The 20877-nt window shown below is 40.9% G+C and overlaps 1 protein-coding gene across 6 annotated transcripts in view; it reads right to left on the bottom strand.

Annotated features, from left to right (window-relative positions):
- The window catches only part of rerea (arginine-glutamic acid dipeptide (RE) repeats a), a 193806-nt gene that overhangs the window by 60787 nt on the left and 112142 nt on the right, over nt 1-20877 (bottom strand). For all 6 annotated transcript variants that reach the window (XM_077514959.1, XM_077514961.1, XM_077514963.1 and 3 more), the window contains one exon: nt 9794-9864. In XM_077514959.1, the coding sequence (XP_077371085.1) occupies nt 9794-9864 (71 nt within the window). The remainder of the gene's footprint in view (nt 1-9793; nt 9865-20877) is intronic.

The raw sequence follows: 20877 nt of genomic DNA, 5'->3' as shown, positions 1-20877 counted from the left end.
GAGGAGAGGGATAAAGGGGACGTCAGAGGAAGTCATGTGGAATAAGGTCAAGAATGCCATAAGGTATGGAAAGCGCAAATGATGTGAAACCACAAAACGTTATTCAGCCTCAAATGAATGAACATACGGCTGCTCTACAAATGGTTTAGTGTAGCTAAATAGATTAAAAGCTAACTGAGCTCGCTGTCAACTTCAATGATCGATTTTACAAAATGTGCAATCGTGGCTATTTTGGACACTATTCACATGTGCAAATGTGAAGACAGATGTCATTAAATAAAAACTGAAAGAATTGACAGCTGTTTGAAAAGGGTGCCTTGTGTTGTCATGATAATTTCATCCCCAAAAAATTAACAGCCAAAATGCTACAATTTCACCTCCCTCTGCTCTGTACACAAGCGGCAACTGCATGCTGGAACAAAGACATGCCTGTTCACAAACAACACTGCCAAGCTGTTAAGTACGTTCTTACAAAGGAATGAACAAAGACTGTTTGAGTGTGGCAGGAACAGAAATGAGTGCAGCTACAGAGAGGATGGCAAAGCACGAATCGGCTCTTTGATTCCAGAAAATGTCTTCTCTAGCTCAAACAGTGTTTAGGCTACTTCACAGCAACAATCAACTGGTACTTGTGTCAAATTTCAACAGAGATGACAATCTTTAGTCAATGGTGGAAAAAGGTGCTAACTCAAGTAGTGTACTACGAGGTAAGTAAAAATTGGTAGTTTTGGATTGATTGGGTAACAGTAATTTTGACAACATTTCAAAGACTGCAACTTTCATATTTGTCACTCATTTCTCTTGGGATTCACCAAATATAGATTGGTATTTCCTTTGTTGTGGCTCGTCACTCGAGGTACCATCAAATGAGAAGGGACCTCTAAAGGCAAATATGTCCGATACATGTCGTACAATACAGAATATAACCCAAAATTTCAAGGAAATATGCATCTTAAATGAAAACTTTTAAATCACTGTAATGCTTTACGACAGATGTTGCGTATCTCACCGTGACTCGACTTCTGGTAGCATCAAAGGATAATCTCCGGTCATAATTTGTGCATTCATTACAACTTCATCGCTTAAATTTCTTCTTTTTAAAAACGTCAATCAATTTCTCTTGGAAGAATTTCAGGCCAAACATCACAGCAGGGCTTTTGTTTGGAACATTGTTCTACTTCTATATCATTGACGACATGCAACTTTTATCGCGCGGCAACATACCTTTTTGGCTTTTTTTCGTCTGAAAAATTGAGCTCACTAATAAAGTACATTTGAATCAATTTTTCCTTGAGGGAGTCAGAAGGACAGAAACTGACTATATAAACACCTATCACAACTAAAAATGAGACTAAAAATGCACATTATGCACAGAATCACAATATGCTAATACAGATGTGATACTTTTGCTGAATATCATCCACAGGCAGTGAGTGACTGATGGGCAAACAATTTAGACTGAATGTTAAAGGACATCAGTCAGAGACACTGTGGGGCAGTGGAAATACAACGCCCTAAACTGAGAACATACCATCTTTTGTATCCAAGGAAATACCATTCTATATTTGGTGAATCCCAAAAGAAATGAGTGACAAATATGAAAGTTGCAGTCTTTGAAATGTTGCCAAAAGGATATTACTGCATTTTATAGACCAAAAAGCCACATTTGAGTGTCAAGCTTCAACATTCAGCGCTTGTCGTCTCCTGTTTATTGGTTATTGGGCAGCCGCAGCATATAAATCTTTATGACATATCCGATAAAAACTCTCTTGGCTTTGCAAAATGTTGCTTGAATACACAGTGTGGACTGAGCAAGGCATGAAAAATAGGCTTTTAAAGAGATCTCAAACTGACTGGTATTCCTTTCATGATGAAGGCACGATGTGAGTCAGCTGCTTTAGATCAACAAGCATTCAGAGGTGGTGAGGACACGAAATAGCTGCGAGTCAAGCTGTAGCACATGTACAGAATGTCAAGAGCGTGCTATGGGGAGCTGCTGGAGATGGCAGCCGCTGGCAGTTCGGCTGCCGTTTCACGTGAGGCAAGCGACTTCACAGGTACCAAGTGTGGACATTCCTCAGACCTCACAGCAATCTCCGAAATTTCCTCTTATCCTGTGTACTCTTCTCTATGCCATTTCCGCCTTTCTTTGCTCTTTCTACTAGAGTAAATGTGCACCATGTGTTCTTCAATGGGGGTCGAGGAAAAAGTGTTTGTTTGGGGGATGGGGCCCTGTAGTAGTGTGTTTGAAAACGATACCACAGTAAATCTTTGTTTCCACATCAATAGCCACCTTTCCTCCTGCTGTATCTCAGTCTTTTTTATTGGCATGACACACACTGGGCAAGCTGCAAATTACTCTTGAGTTGAGCTGAGAACCCACAGAGGAGGAGGAGGAAGAGACGGGTTGAGAATGCAAAAGAGACAAGGAGGGGAATGGAGAAATGTGAAGTGGGCGAAGACAAGGACGTGGTGTAAAATTAGCCGACTGTTTTTAGAGCAGAGGCCAATCCAATTAAAGCTTGACCAATCCACGCAAATGTGTTTAGTGTCTGGTTACTACATGCAGCTCTTGGTGGCCAAGCAAGGATAAGAGCTCGTCCAAAGACGACAATAGAATATAGCAAAAAAATGGGGAAAAATAATGACTGTAAAAGGGATGGAATAAAACAGTCAATTAATTACCACCATATTAGGAAATTGATCAAGGACTTACAAACACGTTGGCATGTCTGATAAATTAGCCACCCCAGTTGTGGCGGAAGATATAATAGAAAATGAAAAATTATTTTTGCCTTGAGAGTTAATGTTTTGACACTACTAAAAAAAATTTTTTTTAAAAAATAATAATTAAAAAAAATTTGCTGCACTGGGTAAGGAAAAAAGTAGCTCTTTGTTGCGCATGTACCACCATTTATTCCCCCATAGAGAACATTTGAATGCGTCGCCAACATGGAACATTTATGCCTCTGATGTGGCAAGAAACAGTGCCAGGTGTTCACGCCCCGTAAACATCTTGATTTACTGTACATAAAACTTTCGGACTTGATAAATGAACATCGTAACTGACAAGGCTGAAGAAAACTACAAGATGCAAGAGTGAGCATGAACCTTCACAAACTGAATAATTTAGCAGCAGTGGCTATTGATTCCGATTTTTAAGAAGCCTTATGAAAATGCCCGCTGGCCTCAAACCACCCAACCCCCAGTGTTAAGAAAGCACCGCCCACCCCACCCATATTTGGAAAAGGCAATCACCACTCGAAAACTCGGGAAATAATACGACTGGGTGGGCAACTTGTTTCCACTGCAGCACTTAACTATGATTGAGGGAATATGTATGGGGTTTGCTTTCAGGCCCACAAGGGGAGCTAAAAAGAGCCTTTTCTACCTACTGTGGCTGTTCTCTCCACATTGCCATTTGTACTACTTTATTTATTCATCACGGTGCTCTTGTGAACAACCAATTGACTCTTATCCCCAAAGAGACGGAGCCCTGTAGCCGTCTAAGAGATCCAGTATGCGAGGGGCTTCATTGGATCTAAAAATGCACCGAGCTTTCAAGCTGACATCCGCCTTGTCCGTCTATTAACGTGTGTGTGCTTTGGCACATGTTGCCAAGAAACATCACCTCTGCTAAATGACCCAGTGGTATTATAAGAGCAGCATTAATGGCTTCATCTCAATGAAATATCAAGAGGCAAGAAGGGGATTGCGAAAGCATGCACAACCGCTGTGGTGCTTACCGCACAGAGGGAAATTAATCACAACTGTCATAATGGAGAAAGTCTCGGATAGTGGAAAAACGTGCTTAACTCCCAAGGTCTAGTCACAGCTAATAATATGGGAAGAATGAATGGGACTATTTGTCAAGCAGCTGATTATGAAGGGAAAAAAATACTTCACGTGTTAACCTGCTGTGGCCCATCAAAGGTAATGACTACAACCATTTTTGTGCGCCTTTCCTTTGGAAGTTAAGTGACAACGAAGGGTGTTTGGTAGCTGTTGCTGTATGCGTCTATTGCTTTAAGGCTGCCGCTGCTACTCAATGGGGAACATTAAAGGAAGAATGCTTCAATCAAACAGCTTGCAGCAGGCTCAGCTGGCTGGCCATGTCTACACAGGCGAGATGCCCTTGTCAAAGCTGCTTCCTCTCAGAGAGAGCAAGCTACAAGCAGGCACATGAAGACAGCTCCATACACACAACACACACATACAAAATTGAGAAAGGCAGAAGCTCCAAATGTTCTCGCCTGTGAAATCTAGCGGCTCGCTTACAACAGCTGAGTGGACCAGGGAATTAAAAGAGGAGCTCAGCGATTCTCTCACACATGCACGCACACACACAAGATTGCACCTAATGACTGCTGTGCCCCTTTCGCGAGAAAGCAGCGGCTGCTGTTCCACTTGATAAATATTAACAAGAAGTACGACTGATGGCGGTGCTCACTGATCCATAATTGCATTTCAAAATGTTCAGTGAGCGAGGGTGGGAGATAAAAACAGGGAACGCAGCTCTCGGGAGTGACAAGTGATCCCTGTCAAGCGAGTCCCTTACCATCATGTCAATGGAAGAGAGAATTTGGTGGAGGGGAAAAAAAGCAAAGATTGTAGTGCAAACATTTTGCCTTTCGTGGACTTACTGCATCACACAAAGATAAAACGGATCCATGGAAGTTGAATCAGAACAATAACGCGACTGCACTCTCCAAAGCACCACTGAGTCATACATACAGGCCGCTGTAGCCAACCTAATTAACTAGAGGACATCATTGCTTAGCTAATTATTAGCACTTTGAATTTCATTACGGCTGCCGACAAGGTCCACAAAAAAATGACAAGCCAACATATTTGTGTCTTCATCCAACATAAAGAAGATATAGATGGAAGAAAACACCAGTCAATGGTTTTGTGAGATATGCTTCATTTGTGTGTCGAGAAACTGTATTGCCACTCAAAACAAACCACACAGAGGTCACAATTGTACTCTGATGAAGTGTTGTTCTGTTGTCCAATGTGAGGAGTGACACTGCAGTCATATGAGGCAGCCACGAGAGGGCTGGAATGCCAAGTCTGTTTAAAATTGACTGCTAAATTGCTATTCTCAAAACAAGCTCTCTTTTCTATTTACAAACTATAATCTAATAAAATTGAGGACAAAATAAAATGACTATATTCATTAGGGGTGTGAATTGCCTAGTACCTGACAATTCGATCCGTATCACAATTCATAGGTCCCGATTCGATACCGATTAATCCCGATATGAATTTACAAGTCGATTGTTGCGATTTTTTTACTCAAATTTATAAAATACCATTCAGTAAACTTGTACATGTACACTGTAAGATTTGTATGAAAATGTATTATTTATTGATCTGAAACTTCAGTCTTATAACTGTGAGCTACTGTATTTAACAAACAGGTTGCAAAATTTTTCATGCTTGAACAGCATTGAAATAAAATATTAAGGCTTAATGTTCCATTAATATAACATTCTTCCATGCTTAAGGTGTGAAAGTTAACAGTTTTGTTGAATATTTTTCCATCAAAAATGGATGTTAAAAAATCGATTCGGCTGCCTATTAAATCGATTCAAGAATTGCGAGCTGTAGTATCGCGATATATTGCCGAATCGATTTTTTTTTAACACCCCTAATATTCATCACATTTTTACATACTTTTGTATGTCTTAGATTTATTAAAAGATCAAATTGAGTATTTTCATTGGTTTGGACAACATGGTGCTGAATTAGCTAACTTTCTCAATGGAAAAATTACATTATCTGCTTCACTGTAAATAACCATATATCCCTCAATTGTTAAGTGCAAAAATCCTAAGCAATAATATCCTTGTTAACTTAATGATATGTTCAATTTATGATTAACACTGTGCATGTGGTATAAGCGATGAGCATGTTCAGTTCATATCTTATCAAGGACAATCATACACTATAGCACAAGACATCCGATCATTCTGTGCAATACATCAAAACATAGAAATGGGAGTTCAGAACATTATCCAACCCCATTAAAACATTTAATTAAAAAAGGAAATTAATTGAATCATTGATGGTTCATTTTCCAGTTATTCGCCAAAGGCTAATAAGAGCAATTAACAATGGCAAGAATGTTATGTTCACATACTTCAAGTGAAAAGTCTACTTCAATGTGATCAGTGAGGTCAACTATCAGTGGTTTAAACTTACAGCATGTGGCATAACCTTATAGTTATTTATTTATTTACTATCCATATTTGATGAGCTTAATGCACTTAGCCTGCTGTGGTGTTTGGACGTTGAATAGGCGCATCATGCTACTTATATTCTAAAGTGTATTTGAATGATTTAATACTGCATATGCACACAGCCTGTAAGAAGACAATTAAGTCAGAGCAGTGAACGATATGCCACCATATCTGCAAAGTTGACCACTGTTTCAAGCAGCCATCTTTCTCCCTCTACCTCAATTGTCTCCTCGGTCTCCATTTCTCTCTCAATCTCATCTGTCTGTTTCTACGCTTCATCCCCCCCCCCATCTTCCTCGCTCCTCTTTATCTACCGTCACTCACCTACCCTCCTCCCATCCAATGTTCTAGTCATTGTGTCCACGTCCTCAACACTCATTGACCCCCACCTCCAGCACCTCCTCTGCTTGTATCTAACCTCATTTGCCGTTATTGGCCAAGTCTGCTGCGTTCAATTCCCGCTGCCTCCCCCTTGTTCCTTCCCCACATCCTTTCTCCCCGCATCCTTGTACCCCGCCCTCTCTTGCTTATGAAGCGATTGCAGTGTTTCTCCCTCCAGGAACAGGGGAAGTATGCCAATACAATCAACCACACACAGCCATCCCTTCCCCTGTTTAATTACACAACCGTGTTCAATACAATTTTTTTTATGCCAGCAGTTCAATTTCGCCATCGCAAGGTGGAGGGCCTTTGTGTGTGTTCATAGATACTCCGCCATATTTGTACGTTTTAAGTGTTCCTTGTGCGAATGCACTGATTAGAGTGTGTTACTAAAGGCTTCCAATAGTGCTACTTGAGGGTATCAATGTGTATTATTGTCCATGATGATATAAAGTGCTTCCGTCCTTTATCACAATACTTTTATTAATCATCAGTAATCTAAACGGGGGATATTTTCACAATGGACAATTTAAATTACACATAGGTCTGGTGCGGATGTGGGTCATAGCTGACATCTTGTTCTTTGACCTGTTGGTTGCAGCCAAGAATCAACATTTTAATTAGGGGTGTGAATTGCCTAGTACCTGACGATTCGATTCGTATCACGAATCACAGGTCACGATTCGATTCGATACCGATTCGATACCGATTAATCCCGATACGAATTTATAAGTCGATTGTTGCGATTTTTTTTCATTCAAATTTAGAAAATACTAATCAGTAAGCTTGTAGAGTGTAAGATTTATATGAAAATGTATTATTTATTTATCTGAAATTTCAGTCTTATAGAGGTTGTAATCTGTTTCATGTTTGAACAGCATTAAAAAATAAAATATTAAGGCTTAATGTTCCGTTCATATAACATTCTTCCATGCTCAAGGTGTGAATCCTAACCCGAAGTCAGACGTTTTGTTGAATATTTTTCCATTAAAAATGGAAGTTTAAAAATCGATTCACACACACACACAAAAAAAAAAAAAAAAAAAAAAAAAAAAAGGCAATGATGATAAGACGTTGAATCGGTAAGACTACCGAATGAACAATTCTGAGCTCTTAAAAAAAAAAAAAAAAAAAAAAAAAAAAAAAAAACGATTTTTTTTTTTTGAATCGATTCGAGAATCGCGCGATGTAGTATCGCGATATATCGCCGAATCGATTTTTTTTTTTAACACCCCTAATTTTAATGATGAATTCATTCCATTACTAAGCCCATTTATTAGTTTAATATACATAAACATTTGTCCTGGTATTTCAGTTTCTTACTTCGATTACTCATAACTAAACAATGGTTGATAATGGTTAGGATGTCTTCCAACTAGTGGCTGCTCTTTCTGAGCAGACATTTTAGCAGGGAGGGAGCAAAATGAGGTCTATATAGCTTGATCGATGTGTCAGAGAGGTTGCTGTTAGCACTGCAGTGGCAGCCGGTGACTAAACAAACAAGGGAAGATGATTGCCCTACGTTGCAGGATTTATTTTTGCATATGCTACCGTTGGCAGTCTGCTTGCTGTGCTTGTGTTTAAGTGTGTGAGTAACATGGAATGCCAAGCCAGTGAATAATCTCAAAGTAGAAATATCCTCCGAGTGAAAGACAGAGAAAGAAAGGGACAGGCTTCAATCCAGATTGCAACCGAGAGTGATGGCTGCATTTGGTATTTCTGCACACTAATTGGATTCACAGGTCATTAGCTAAAATACACAAGTGGGACAGTTCCAGGCTTGAGACCGAGACGGGATGCGGAAAGGCAGAGGGCAAGGGATATTGATAAGGTTTTTTGGTTGGGGTGGGCAATAAAATGTCCTCCCCCTTGACTGTGCCTTGAAAGCTCCCACATAAAGGGTGCGGGGATGTCGATCAATAGTTTAGAAGCGGAGGCCAGAGGCAGATGCAAGGAAGAATGAGAAGATGGGAAATAAATTGTGTTGATGTCTAATCAGAGCTCACCTCCATGTAGCTTGTGGTCTTGCTCTTTTCAGCATGTGGTGGCAAAAGCAGGAAACGAAGAACACTAAGTGCAACAATGGACTAACACAAGAGCTTCCCGTACCTCCCTAGGGAAAAAACTGTGTGTCCCACTTTTGTGTTCAGGGGTGCATTTCAGCTTTGCAAGCGAGAATGTACGATTACTACCTAAATTATATAATATTATCCTCTGAAGACTATTTTGTTTGGCCGAGTAAACAGAACTTATTCAATGCCGTTTTATAGCCAGACTTTTGTGATTTGGAGCCAGCCAGGCAAAGCTAAAAAACACAGTTGTTTGGGAAAGCCAGCAGGGCTTGTTGTTGTGTAGAAACTACAAGATGCCGTCTGTTCAAACACACACAAGCATGCAGATGGCTGTTCATTAATTACAGGTGTATGGGGGGGGCGTGACACTGATCTAGAGCAAGATAGGAGATTGAGAAGAGAAAGGTCAGATAGAGGAGCTGAGGCTTGTTTTTTTTCACCCTCCTTTCTAGAAATATATCTATAATTTCTATGTAGTCTGTCTCTTCTGGTACTTTTGGTCAAGGTGGGGAATGTGCGCAAAGCTGGAATCTGATCAAAGTCCTGCTGTTGAGGGGCCAAACTGCCCCGGCTGCAAGGCCTGCTCTTTAAAAAAAAAAAAAAAAAAAAAAAAAAAAAAAAAAAAAAAGGCGGGGTGGAAATCCATCCACATGAAACTGACCTTCACTATCAAATATATTCACACAGAACTCATAGCATGAATACAGAACAACATACACATAGATTTGCAAAACTAGTGTGTGTACGCACGTGTGTGCGTGTGGGGCCTCTCAACTGACCTCCCATCATCACCCTGGCTTTTGGTAGCCATTATTTGGGTCCCCTGGGGGTCGGCCGACACCAACCAAGCCCTCAATAGTCTGTTGAAACAGCCACTCTACTAAATGACAACTAACAGCTCAATGGCAGCAGCAAGTGTACACACTGCTTCTTTTGGAGGCACATATATCTGCATTATTGCGCCCGATTGCAAAGTTCAACTGCAAAACTCAACATGCAGCCCCTCCTCGGATTTTGGCAGTTACATTACATTCAAGCACCTCAGAGCTTAAGCACACAAGAACAAGACTGACAGGAGGGAATTAAACTACTCACCAGTTTGAACTCCTGAATGCTACAAATGAAGTAGGGAGTGTTGGGCCGGCGACTCTCAATGTACACACAATCTGAAAGAAAATATAAACGTGTGTTAGTGTCAAGAAGTTGGCACTTCCCGAGGCATCTGTGCTTTGATGCAGTCAAGCTCAGGCACAAATTATTTGGAGTGTTGTTACCTCTGCTGAAAAGACTTTTTTTTTTTTTTTTTTTCTCATTGAGTCAAATTCAATTGGAATGCGAGTAATAGGATTAAGGACTTTTGGAGCGCTACAAGGTTGCCTTTCCAAAGCAAACATTACGCCCAAGGGGAATTATGCCATTGTTCCACTCCATTTATACATCAGTGCGCAATACTGAAGTTAACCCTGACCCACCACCACCTTCCCCTAACACAGGGGTGTCAAACTCATGTTAGCTCACGGGCCGTATGGAGGAAAATATATTACCAAGTGGGCCGCATCTGTAAAATAACGGTATACAACTTAAAAACGATTGCTGTCAGTTATACGCAGATTTTCGCTATTTGTGTGCCAGCCCTAAATTACGGAGCTCAACTGTAATCATATTGTTCCAAAAAATAATACAAATGCAAATGGAACGCGGCAACACTGAGTTCTAGACGTATTAAATCTACCTGTTTTGCATAAAAATATATTGTTCCCAGAATGCATTGCGTGGAGCAGTTAAAGATGTTATAAGGATGCTAATCCTTGTCATATCTATTTGTGTTACCAGTAATAGTTTGTCAGTAATTTAATTTGTGCCGTATTTAACAAGTTTGTCGGTCTATGACTAAAAAAATAATAATAATTAAACAAACCGGAACTTTAAGATGTGTGTAAAATAATGACATCCAGGACGATTATCCCGTACAAGTTGCATTGCTCATCTGAGGACTGCTTGTGAAATTACACATTTGATATATTTTGATTGTGGCCGGCTGATTATTTTTTTTATTTTTATTTTTTTAACTTTACAAAATCATCTCGTGGGCCGGATTAAACCCTTTTGCGGGCCTGATCCGGACCGCGGGCCTTATGTTTGACACCCCTGCCCTAACATAACCTGGTTTGGCAAAAGTACAAGTCTTACATTCTTTGCTGGAATAAGGAAATCCATGATCATGCCAAATGAAATAACCCTCAAAAATGCAAAACAGTTCTTTCACAAAGTGTGCAAGGAGGTGGGTCCGCTGGTATGGTCGGGTCGTGAACCACAGCCACCCACCCCCTCAGCAGAACAAAAACATTCACGCTGCAGCCGACAAAATACAGCTTGAGAGCACTTGAGAAAGGAACAGGGGAGGACAAATTTGAGGCTGGGGCTAATGGCGGCTGCTCCACCTGGTGCAGTCTTTGCAATGCACGTTAGAAAAATGTGCTGAAGTCAAAATAGGCAGCTGTCTTAATTAGGGATGGGGCATTTGACAACTGATTCATAGATCAATGGTTATTTTTTAAATAAAGTGTCACTCAACATTGTCATGTCCTTATTTATACCACAAAATACCGTAGACTGACTCAAGAGAATCTTTGATGGTTGCAGCCTAGCAGTGTACACAAATGCCAGAATCTAAAAAAATACTCACGCCTAGTTTTCATGACATCTTTTCAACAAAGCACATCCCAAAATTACATCTTCTTCCATGATTAATCTATTCCTAATTGATAATTTGATTATTTGGATTGTTTACAAAGTAGATTGGGATATATGCAGTTTTGTTGTTCCATCATGTTCTGACAGCTTAACACTGCATGCACACACCCGTGAAAAGCTCCATCGTAAGACGACATTTTAATAGGCTACAGTCAGTCATATAGTGTCAGTATTGTTGCTTGTTCCATGACTCCAAGCTTCCTCTCACAAAAGGTGTGCGGCAAGCATTTCTGTGACACACGGTCTCTGTTATTTATATGTTTGTGTCAGCTGAGTTATTGATCTGGCTGTGGTTTATCTTACTGCCTGCAAAGGGGAAAAAGGGGTGGCAAAAGATATTTAATGGCCCTTACAGCCAAGAGCCCATTTGTAGAGGTGCGGCTGTCTATACACAAGAGCTCCTGTGACATCATTGGCTTTGTTTTGAGGCTGTGTGTGTGTATGTGCATGTGTTTGTAACCCCAGGGTGGGCTTGTTATCTGCTAAGGGGTGAATGAGCTGTTTGGAAGAGGGGGGAATAAGAGGGAGGAGGGGGTTATCGCCCTCGCCTGCACTCGCTGAGTGATGCATTATATCTCTCTCAATGCCTCCCCCCCAAAAGCTCTTCCTTCTTTACTCTCTCCGCCATCCCAGGAAGCCATTTACAAGATAGCATGAATGAAAATATCCATCAGTACTACTGTGCGATCTGTGAGTGACACAGTGTCTGAGCATGTTGAGAGAGGCGGCCAAACGAGCAAGATGGAGGGAGGGGAGCGGCAACAAGGGGGAGAGCGGAGAACAAAAGAGACTAATCTGAGCGAAATGACATGTAACTGAGAAGTCAAATCGGGGGAATTAGGGTTTAGTGTCCCTTCACCTCATTCATTTCGAGGGGCCAGATCCGCTGTCTGTGGCGAGCTCACATCAACAGGCATAAAAAGCAGACAGTGAGTGAAAAAAAAAAATAGCAGTAGAGAGAGTGAGAGGAAAAAAAGGGGGGGGGGGGGGTTTATCTCCTTCGATCACAGACAGCATTTGAGCCCATTGTTTGAATGTAAAAAAGCATATTGTGAATTTATTCCCTCTGCTACCTCCAGTACACTTTTTTGTGCTACGATAAAACCTATCTCAACCTATATATATATATATATATATATATATATATATATATATATATATATATATATATATATATATATATATATATATATATATATACATAAATAAAAAAAAAGTGTTCACACATTTGTACTATAAGCAGAGAAGTAGAGAAGTGGAAAGGGGAGGGACTTTGAGTTGAAGCAGTGTTAGGTGGGGGTTAAAGTATGTGCTGTAGGAGGAAGAACCACAGCAGGGACTTTGTAGTCAAGTGCTCTGACTTCCTCAGTAGCCATTAGTTTGCTTTCTTTCACTTGCCTGCACCCTACAATAAAACTGCTGACCAGAACACCATTCAACCAGGCAGGTGAACAAACTTCAGTCTTTCAAAACTTGGAGATAAATAATCATGACGCTACACAGAACTGAAAACTGGTCAGCGCTTCTCTAATTACATTAGGTGCGTTTCCATTACTCTCAGTTTTGCGCAAAAGGCATGTTTCGCAAAAGTAAGCTGGTAATAGAAACACCGGATTGCGAAAAAAACTCTCAAATATCGCAAAAAAGTTTTTGCGCTCTCATGAGGTGGTTTTTGAGACGTATCGAAAAAGAAGTATTTCGCAAAAGGGTAATGGAAACACTTTTTGCGCATTAGTAGTCATGTGACACCCGCCCGGTCACGGAGGAAAGGAATGTAACACGTTGTTTATGTGTATTTTTAATAAACTTGCAATTACTATTTGTTTTGAGAATGATTAATTTTGGTTTTGTATTTTTGTTTTACATGCTGAAGTGATTTGTATCGGCTACTGCACGTCATGAGCATAAAAGAGAGAGAGATGTAATTGAGCGAGCCGCCTTCGAAAAGTTGAAGGAGAGGAGAGCTTGAAATCCTGTCCTGCCATGTCTGATTAATAGAGCAGAAAACATCAGAAACTTTTAACAATTTGTAACCCGCCTTTTACCCAGCCTCCGCAGGGGAACAACAACATTTTAGGATTACAGGAAGTAGGAAGTACGGTGCCACTCGCTTTCGTGTCAGAACTGCTTGCTGACTGCCGAGGGACACACACAACAACACCAACACTAAATGCCCGAAACCGCCCGATGACGGGTGAGTGTTTTTAAAGTAATATAACTACACCGGGCGTCCGTCTACCCTCCGTAAACATCATGAGCACCTCCTACAGAACAGCGAGGTCTCGCGAGACGGGACATTCCGAGAATTGCGCCTCAGAAGCGAAACTCTCGTCAATGGAAACACCGACAATTCGAAATTGTACTTTATCGAAATAGTACAATATCGCTTTTATTTTTGCGAAAAGGGATAATGGAAACGCACCTATTGTCACTCCTGAGATCAGATGCCAGGAAATTCAATGTATTACTTTGACACACACGCATCAATTTTCTCTGCATGGCTCATTGTTCAGCCAGCCTTTCTCTTACGGCTGCCAAGCGTGCCTAATCTAAAACACACCTCGTCTCAGCTAAAGAGCTGTGTCCTACTCTCTCTGTTACAGAGCAAATAAGATGCTGTTTAATTTGCTGCAATGTTCCAGGAGAGGGGAGGGGGACGTGGCAGCGGCTCTGTTTAGAAAGCAACAAGATAGGGTTTCTTGTAGCGAGGAAACACAAACAGAAAAACTGCAATGTAAGATAAAAAATTTTTTTGAAATTCTAACATAAAAAAAAAAAAAAGACGAATGTGACATTATCATGTCTAGTTATTTAAACGATGGAAAAGAGCCCAACAGTTTTAGGATGCAAAATTGGATTCTATCAAGCCTTTTCCCAGAAGTCAACTTACCTACATAAACTGGAGCTTGATGGCGACCCCAAGCTGTGTTCACACATGAAGACGGTGAAAAGCAGAAAATGATATTTGTTCCTTTTTCCGCTACATTTTTGATCTTGGTTCATTTTGCGCTCACATTAACTTTCTTCTTTAACAATACACTCAGTAAAAAGAATACAAGTTCATTTGAAATGAACCAAGCCTGTTAAGTGTTAACACACCCAATTAAAATGAGAAATTTTCAACTAATGCTGCATGGAAAATTACACGACAATGACACATCAAATTTGCACGTGGGACAAAAGTAAATCTGAAAATAAATGGAATAAACGTCTGCCAACTAATGTCCAACCCTGAGCTAAGCCATTGTGTCGCTGTGATCTGTCCTAGCGTGGCGTCTTTCTATCTATTGGCACGCATTTATCCAGTTAAAACCAGTTAAGACCATCAGGTCACACATTTTCACATGGGATAGGCAGAACCACCCACAAGACAGTATAAGAGTAGAGACCATTTTGAACAGATTAGATTATTTCTCCCGCACTAGCAGAAAAGGCTCCACAGCTATGTACTCGATCTTTCCGGCATCCAGTAAACAGTTCAACTGGAAATATGCAGTTTCCTGGTTCTTATTATCAGTAAAGTGAAAGCTCCAATCAGACACTTTACATCACTTATTCCTATTCACAAAGAATCTTAGTCTTTGTAGTACATGAATGACTTGTGTGGCGCCATCCCACTCGCTAAACGAGCCTCTGCGGCATTTTCACGTAATTGTCTGTCTCTATGGCGAATATGCCACAGTGTGCATCTCTACACACATATATATATATATATATATATATATATATATATACACACACACACACATATACATATATATATATATTTATATATATATGTGTGTAGAGATGCACACTGTGGCATATTCGCCATAGAGACAGACAATTACGTGAAAATGCCGCAGAGGCTCGTTTAGCGAGTGGGATATATATATATATATATATATATATATATATATATATATATATATATATATACATGCATATCAGTTCGTTCTTCTGGCACGCAGGCCACCGGAAATACTGAAAGCAGAGGTAAACAAACATAACGACTCGGCAAAGAACCACACTTCTGGAGCGAGGAGGAAACCAACTACTTTATTTAGTGTGGTAAACGACATGAATATAATGTCTCTCATTGATTGTAAACCGAATATTGACTGCATATAAATGTAATTTATGAAAGGCTTGGCATGAAGGCAAGCGTAGAGAAAATAACAGCCTCAAGATGAATTTAGAGCACACCATCTTATTAAGGAGAATAGTGTCTGTCATTGTTTTAGTAGTCTATAATATGGGTGATCCAATCTTGTTGTCGTGCTTCTTTATCGTAAATTAAGTGGTGTCCAAGGGCAAACATGGGGGGGGGGGAAATAAAATAAAAAAAATAAAATAAAAAATAACATCCTTGCTGATTTGTGGTTGTCAGCAACACTATGAATCCAAATCTGCAATCTACATCAAGCATGTTTTTGTTCCCTTGACAAATATTTAGTTTGGACAGAAAGCCAGTAAAAAGGATGTGTTTATAAACTGCATTTCTGCCTTATGCCACTTCCTGCTGGGTTATCCCAGTGGGGTGGCCTGACAGGTAATGAAGGCCTGGAGGTGCACAGACACTTGATTCCTCAACTCTCCTTTTTCTCTCTCCCTTAGCACCTGCCCAACAGTTCTTCCTTGTTCTGACTGGAAAAGCAGTGGGAAATACCTAGCAGGCCAAACTGCCAGCCCCCTTGCAACAGGGCAGGCTTACAGCTGACTGAGCTCCTAAGGGAGAACAGAGGCTCTTTGACACCCACCTCCCCCTTTTCCGCTCAGCAAACCCACGCTTTCTCATTTAACAGGCGGCAGGTGGTTGAATTTCACTAAAAAGCTCTATCCCCAGAGTCTCCAGCATGGGGAGACGTCCGGGAGAAGACAAGGATTTAAATAATACATCTATGCAGTTTAGGGACAAGATACCCACTGTTGTGTTTCAATACAAGATGACTTGAAGGGCTTGTCCCCTTGTTAGCCTGACTTGGAAAAAAAAAAAAAAAAAAAGCGAACTGATCAACAGCTTGACTCGAAATGTGCTGTGCGTGTCTGGCGCTAAGCCCCAATGGTGTCCTGGCTAATGAAAACGCAGCCCTTCACATACTTAACCACACTATTCTGGCTCTTCAAGAGGAATCCATAATCGGGATTTAAATGCAGATACAGTATTTTGTTGATTGTTTAGGACAGTGTTTCTCAACCACTGTGCACTGAGATACTGTCTAGTGTGCCATGAGAAATTGTCCAATTCCACCTAATTGGTAACAACCAGTGTTGGGAATAACGCTGGTTAAACTAACTCCGTTCTTTTCCCCATATTTGAAAACGCCGTTATTGTTATTGTATGTGAAATGCGTTACAATTCATTTACAAACATTTTAGGTATTCCAATACATATTTCAGAACAGATTTTTTTTCAACTACACTGTTAAATTCAGTGGTTACGATGATGTTGATCAATTACAGCACATGACTTGATACAAAAACTATACCACTCACACAAGTCCTTCCTATTCCTAATCGAAGAAAATCATAGTTGGCACATGCTCTGTGCTACTGCCAACAGTTGCTGCTGAGTATAAGGGAGACAAGGGTGGTAGGAAAGCCTGGTTCTACAGCACTGTTTGTCAAAAATACTAATGCTGCACAGCTTCATGTGTGTGCACATGACACACAGAGTGACACACACACACACAGACACTCCGGAGTTCTGTGGCAGTTGCGGCAAAGAGCGCCAGCTGTCCACATGAACAACTCGCCTCAGCAACCGTTGCACACACAAGGTGTTTTTTCTACTGGTGAGCCTGCAATCTCACTCACACATACACACGCACACTTTATAAGGAGCTGTCACTACAGTAATCTCCCTCTCTCTGAGGGGAATTTGCTAAATTAAATCAATTATTGTCTTTACCCGAGCCAAAGTAAACCCACCTATCACCGCTGTGGCAGCCATGTTGTGCGACATAAAGAGGAGGAAGAAGTGCAGTGTGAGATGGGGAGGGCAGGTGGTATCCATTAGCTCTCGCCATTTTAAAGAGAGCGGCCAAAAGGCATCGATTGCGTTCGGAAGGAAGGAGGCATGCTATGGCGCCCTGCCACCTGCAGCGCCAAACACAGTTCTGCTGAAGAGAAGGGAGCAGTGTGGTTTTCCTGTATGACACCACAGCAGGAGTGTGTTTGTCAGATAGGGCAGGACCAGTGTGATTGTTTAAAATAATTTTTTTTAAAATGCAATGTCTACACCAGTGGTCTTTCATACAAGCAAAAAAAAAAAAAAAAAAGTGGTCAGACAAAAATGTGCAACACAAATTCACATATACTGGATAACGAAACGTATGGTGTTCCACAGGGTTCACTTCTGGGGCCTCTGCTGTTTTGATTGTATCTGCTGCCCCTGCATTCCATCTTAAGAACACAGCGGTGGTTGTTTTAAAGTGCTCTATAATGCATAGTTGAGCTGACCGACGACAGTCCGCACCCTAACTGCATAATTTGCAATGCCAAATTAACAATTCTTGTCCAGCTAAACTACCTAACAAGCAAAGCAATGAACATTTCCTGAAGCTGCATGAAGATGAGGAAAACAAGAACACAACACTTTCTGAATTCAAGGTGTGCCAGATTCCATGAAAAGGCTACTCTCCCTTTTCAATTTTGTTACCAGTAAACCATATACCAGTATCTTGAATTTGATAAAAACATATACATATATATTTAAAAAACTAAATAAATAAATAAAGAAGGGTTCTGTATCGGCAAATGCATAGGAAACCGATGGGGTTCAGTACCTCCAGCAAGGTTAAGAACCACTGGTCTGCACTATGTGATGTGTACTTGTGAATTTTCACAACTGGGCACCAGCTTAGTGTGTCCATTTTTTATTTATTTTTTTGCTTGTTTTTTTGTTTTTTGCACTTGTGTGCCTCTGTGTATTACTGTACCACTAATCTCCCTCATGGCTGTCTATATAATCTCCAGAGAGAGGATCAATAAACTGAGTTTTGCGGGGGTGGCTCTGGAGGTGCCTATAGGAGAAGGCTAAGCCGCAGAACACAGATTGATTTGGCCTGTCTGCTTGCTGTGGATGGGACTTGTTCTGCCCACTGGCCAAGCATACAGCCAACACAGGACAAAAGCACATGCACACCTTCATCTCTGCAGCAAAGTTGTTGTTAGCTGTACGACTACCTAGCAGCCGATTGCACATCTCCTTCCACCCTTTTACATCCAGGCAGCTTTAAGCTGCCTGAACCCATCTCAGAGGGATAGAGAGGCTAAGCTGTGCGGGTGGCTGGAGATTCGAACTGTGAAGACTATTTCAATACAAGCTCACCTTATGTGATGACAGAAATGAGTAGTTAATGTAGGTCCAACGATAAGAAGCAATTAAAACACGATTCGGGGTTGTTTCATGTACAGTGGTTTCTATTTTGTTCCCCTCATCTCAGCTCCTCTCCCCCAGTAGGAGGCTGTGCAAATCCCTCACCCAGGGTGGTCAGTTTTACATATTGTGTGTCACTAGACGGCTATAAAGGGATTTAACATTTAGTAAAGCATAATCCATCGCAGGCTTTGTGCCTGCCTAAGCTGCGCACATCAAATCTGATTGCAAGAAGGCTGCTAGCAAGCAGGAGAAGGAAAACACACAGTGCACTCACACACTGAGCTTATCACTTGAACAATAAGCAAAGGAGACAGCAGGAGGTCAGTTACTGAGGTGGAAGATCTTCTGTGCTGACAATAGGTGGTAAATTGCATACTAGTGTTGCGGCTCATCCCTAATCGAAGACAGCCTAGCAACTAGAGTGTGGAAGAGCCAGGGGAGGGGAGGGGGGCAAGGTTGTGACAACCAGGCAACTCTCGACCTGTCAAGCTAATTGAAGAAGAAGACAGGAAACATAAATATTCCCCATCAAGCGGGCAACGGCTCCACTGTTCGCTCAGATGTGGAAATATAAATATTCGGCAGGGCTAATCCACTGAGACGCTCGACTTTGTTTATGTGCCTTTTCAATGTTTCATTGATGTGAGTGACTGCTTACGTGTTTTTTTTTTTGTCAATCCCCCTCACCCACCCCCCACCATCCGCATGGTTGAATTATGAGACAAAGCCTTGGTGCTTTGTCTATTAAACATGGAAAAAAGGCTTCAGTGGAGTCTGTGCAGAGAGACGAGAAAAGGGAGCAATAGGCAAGTTTGGTTTCAGTGAGTCTGCTGGTTTAAGGATCTTTATTCAAGAGAAATCATTTAGCTAACAGTTGGGGCAGGCTGTTTTACAGCATTAACTTGTCGTCAGTCTTGTGGCTGATGGGGAAAAAAAGGAAGAATTGCGTGATTGTTTGGTAATGTGATAGAGGACTGTAACAGCCTCAAGTTCCTTTATCTGTTGAATAAACAATCACTCCACTATTTGACCTTTAGCTTGCTGTTAAATACATGGAAAGGCACAACAGATAGGACATTTTCAGCAGAAGGGAAATTAGATGCACACTGGCGACTGGCCGTCTTAAAACATTCAACAAAAAAAGTACGACTAACTCCCTGACCAGGAACATTAAGGGGACGGTGTGTAGAAATGTGTGCCATCTAGTGGTGAACTAATAGAATGTAACGACCAAAGTTCGAAGTGCATGCACTTTGAAGCACTACAGTCGTTCAGAGAGACCACACTTTGCAAGCCTACCACCAAATTACTGCATTAGCTCAGTTCTTCACCTTTGGGTACCCGTAGCAGAAAGATAGCGGTAGGCCTGTCATGATAACAAATGTTCTTTTTTTTCTTCTTTTTTTTTTTAAATGGCACTAATAGAGTGATGATTTTAGAGCTGTAACATCTCTGAAGCACGATGAAGGCAAACACTGGTTGGTTATTTATCGTAAAGACACAAATGGCTACTGTTGGCAATAGCCGGCGCCAAAAGAGAATAATAACAGCATTCGACGAAGGTACCGACACGGGCAACATGTCTCCAACTGTCGCCTCACTTTCATCATTGCTCGCGCTCCCCGCTCCCTAACCACAAGCTGCATGATGCATTCACAGACACATGGAAGTAAAACAGCAAACAGAACATGAACTAACAGCAACACACACAACAGAGTGTTAAAAAGCAAATACATAAATAAACGAAAACATACATCATTTTGAAATGTATGTAATAACATTTGTAACAAAACACAGTAGACAAGATCATATTTTAGTGCAGTATTCATACTTGTTTATATTTCTGTCTGGTAGTTACACATTAAATTATTGTAATGGAAAATAGGTAGCTTGGCATATAGTTATTTCCAGCTGATCTAATCAATACTCACCTAAAATAAAAACCCAAATGAATACATCTTATATAATAATGTATGTGATGTGTTTACGTTAGGGATGTCACGATACCAGAAATTTAGTAGTCGATGCCGATACCACTGAAATTCCACGATTCGCGATACCA

The sequence above is a fragment of the Festucalex cinctus genome, chromosome 2 (assembly GCF_051991245.1).
Source record: "Festucalex cinctus isolate MCC-2025b chromosome 2, RoL_Fcin_1.0, whole genome shotgun sequence".
In the NCBI taxonomy this organism is placed as follows: domain Eukaryota; kingdom Metazoa; phylum Chordata; class Actinopteri; order Syngnathiformes; family Syngnathidae; genus Festucalex; species Festucalex cinctus.
This window is presented reverse-complemented; position numbering and strand designations above follow the sequence as displayed.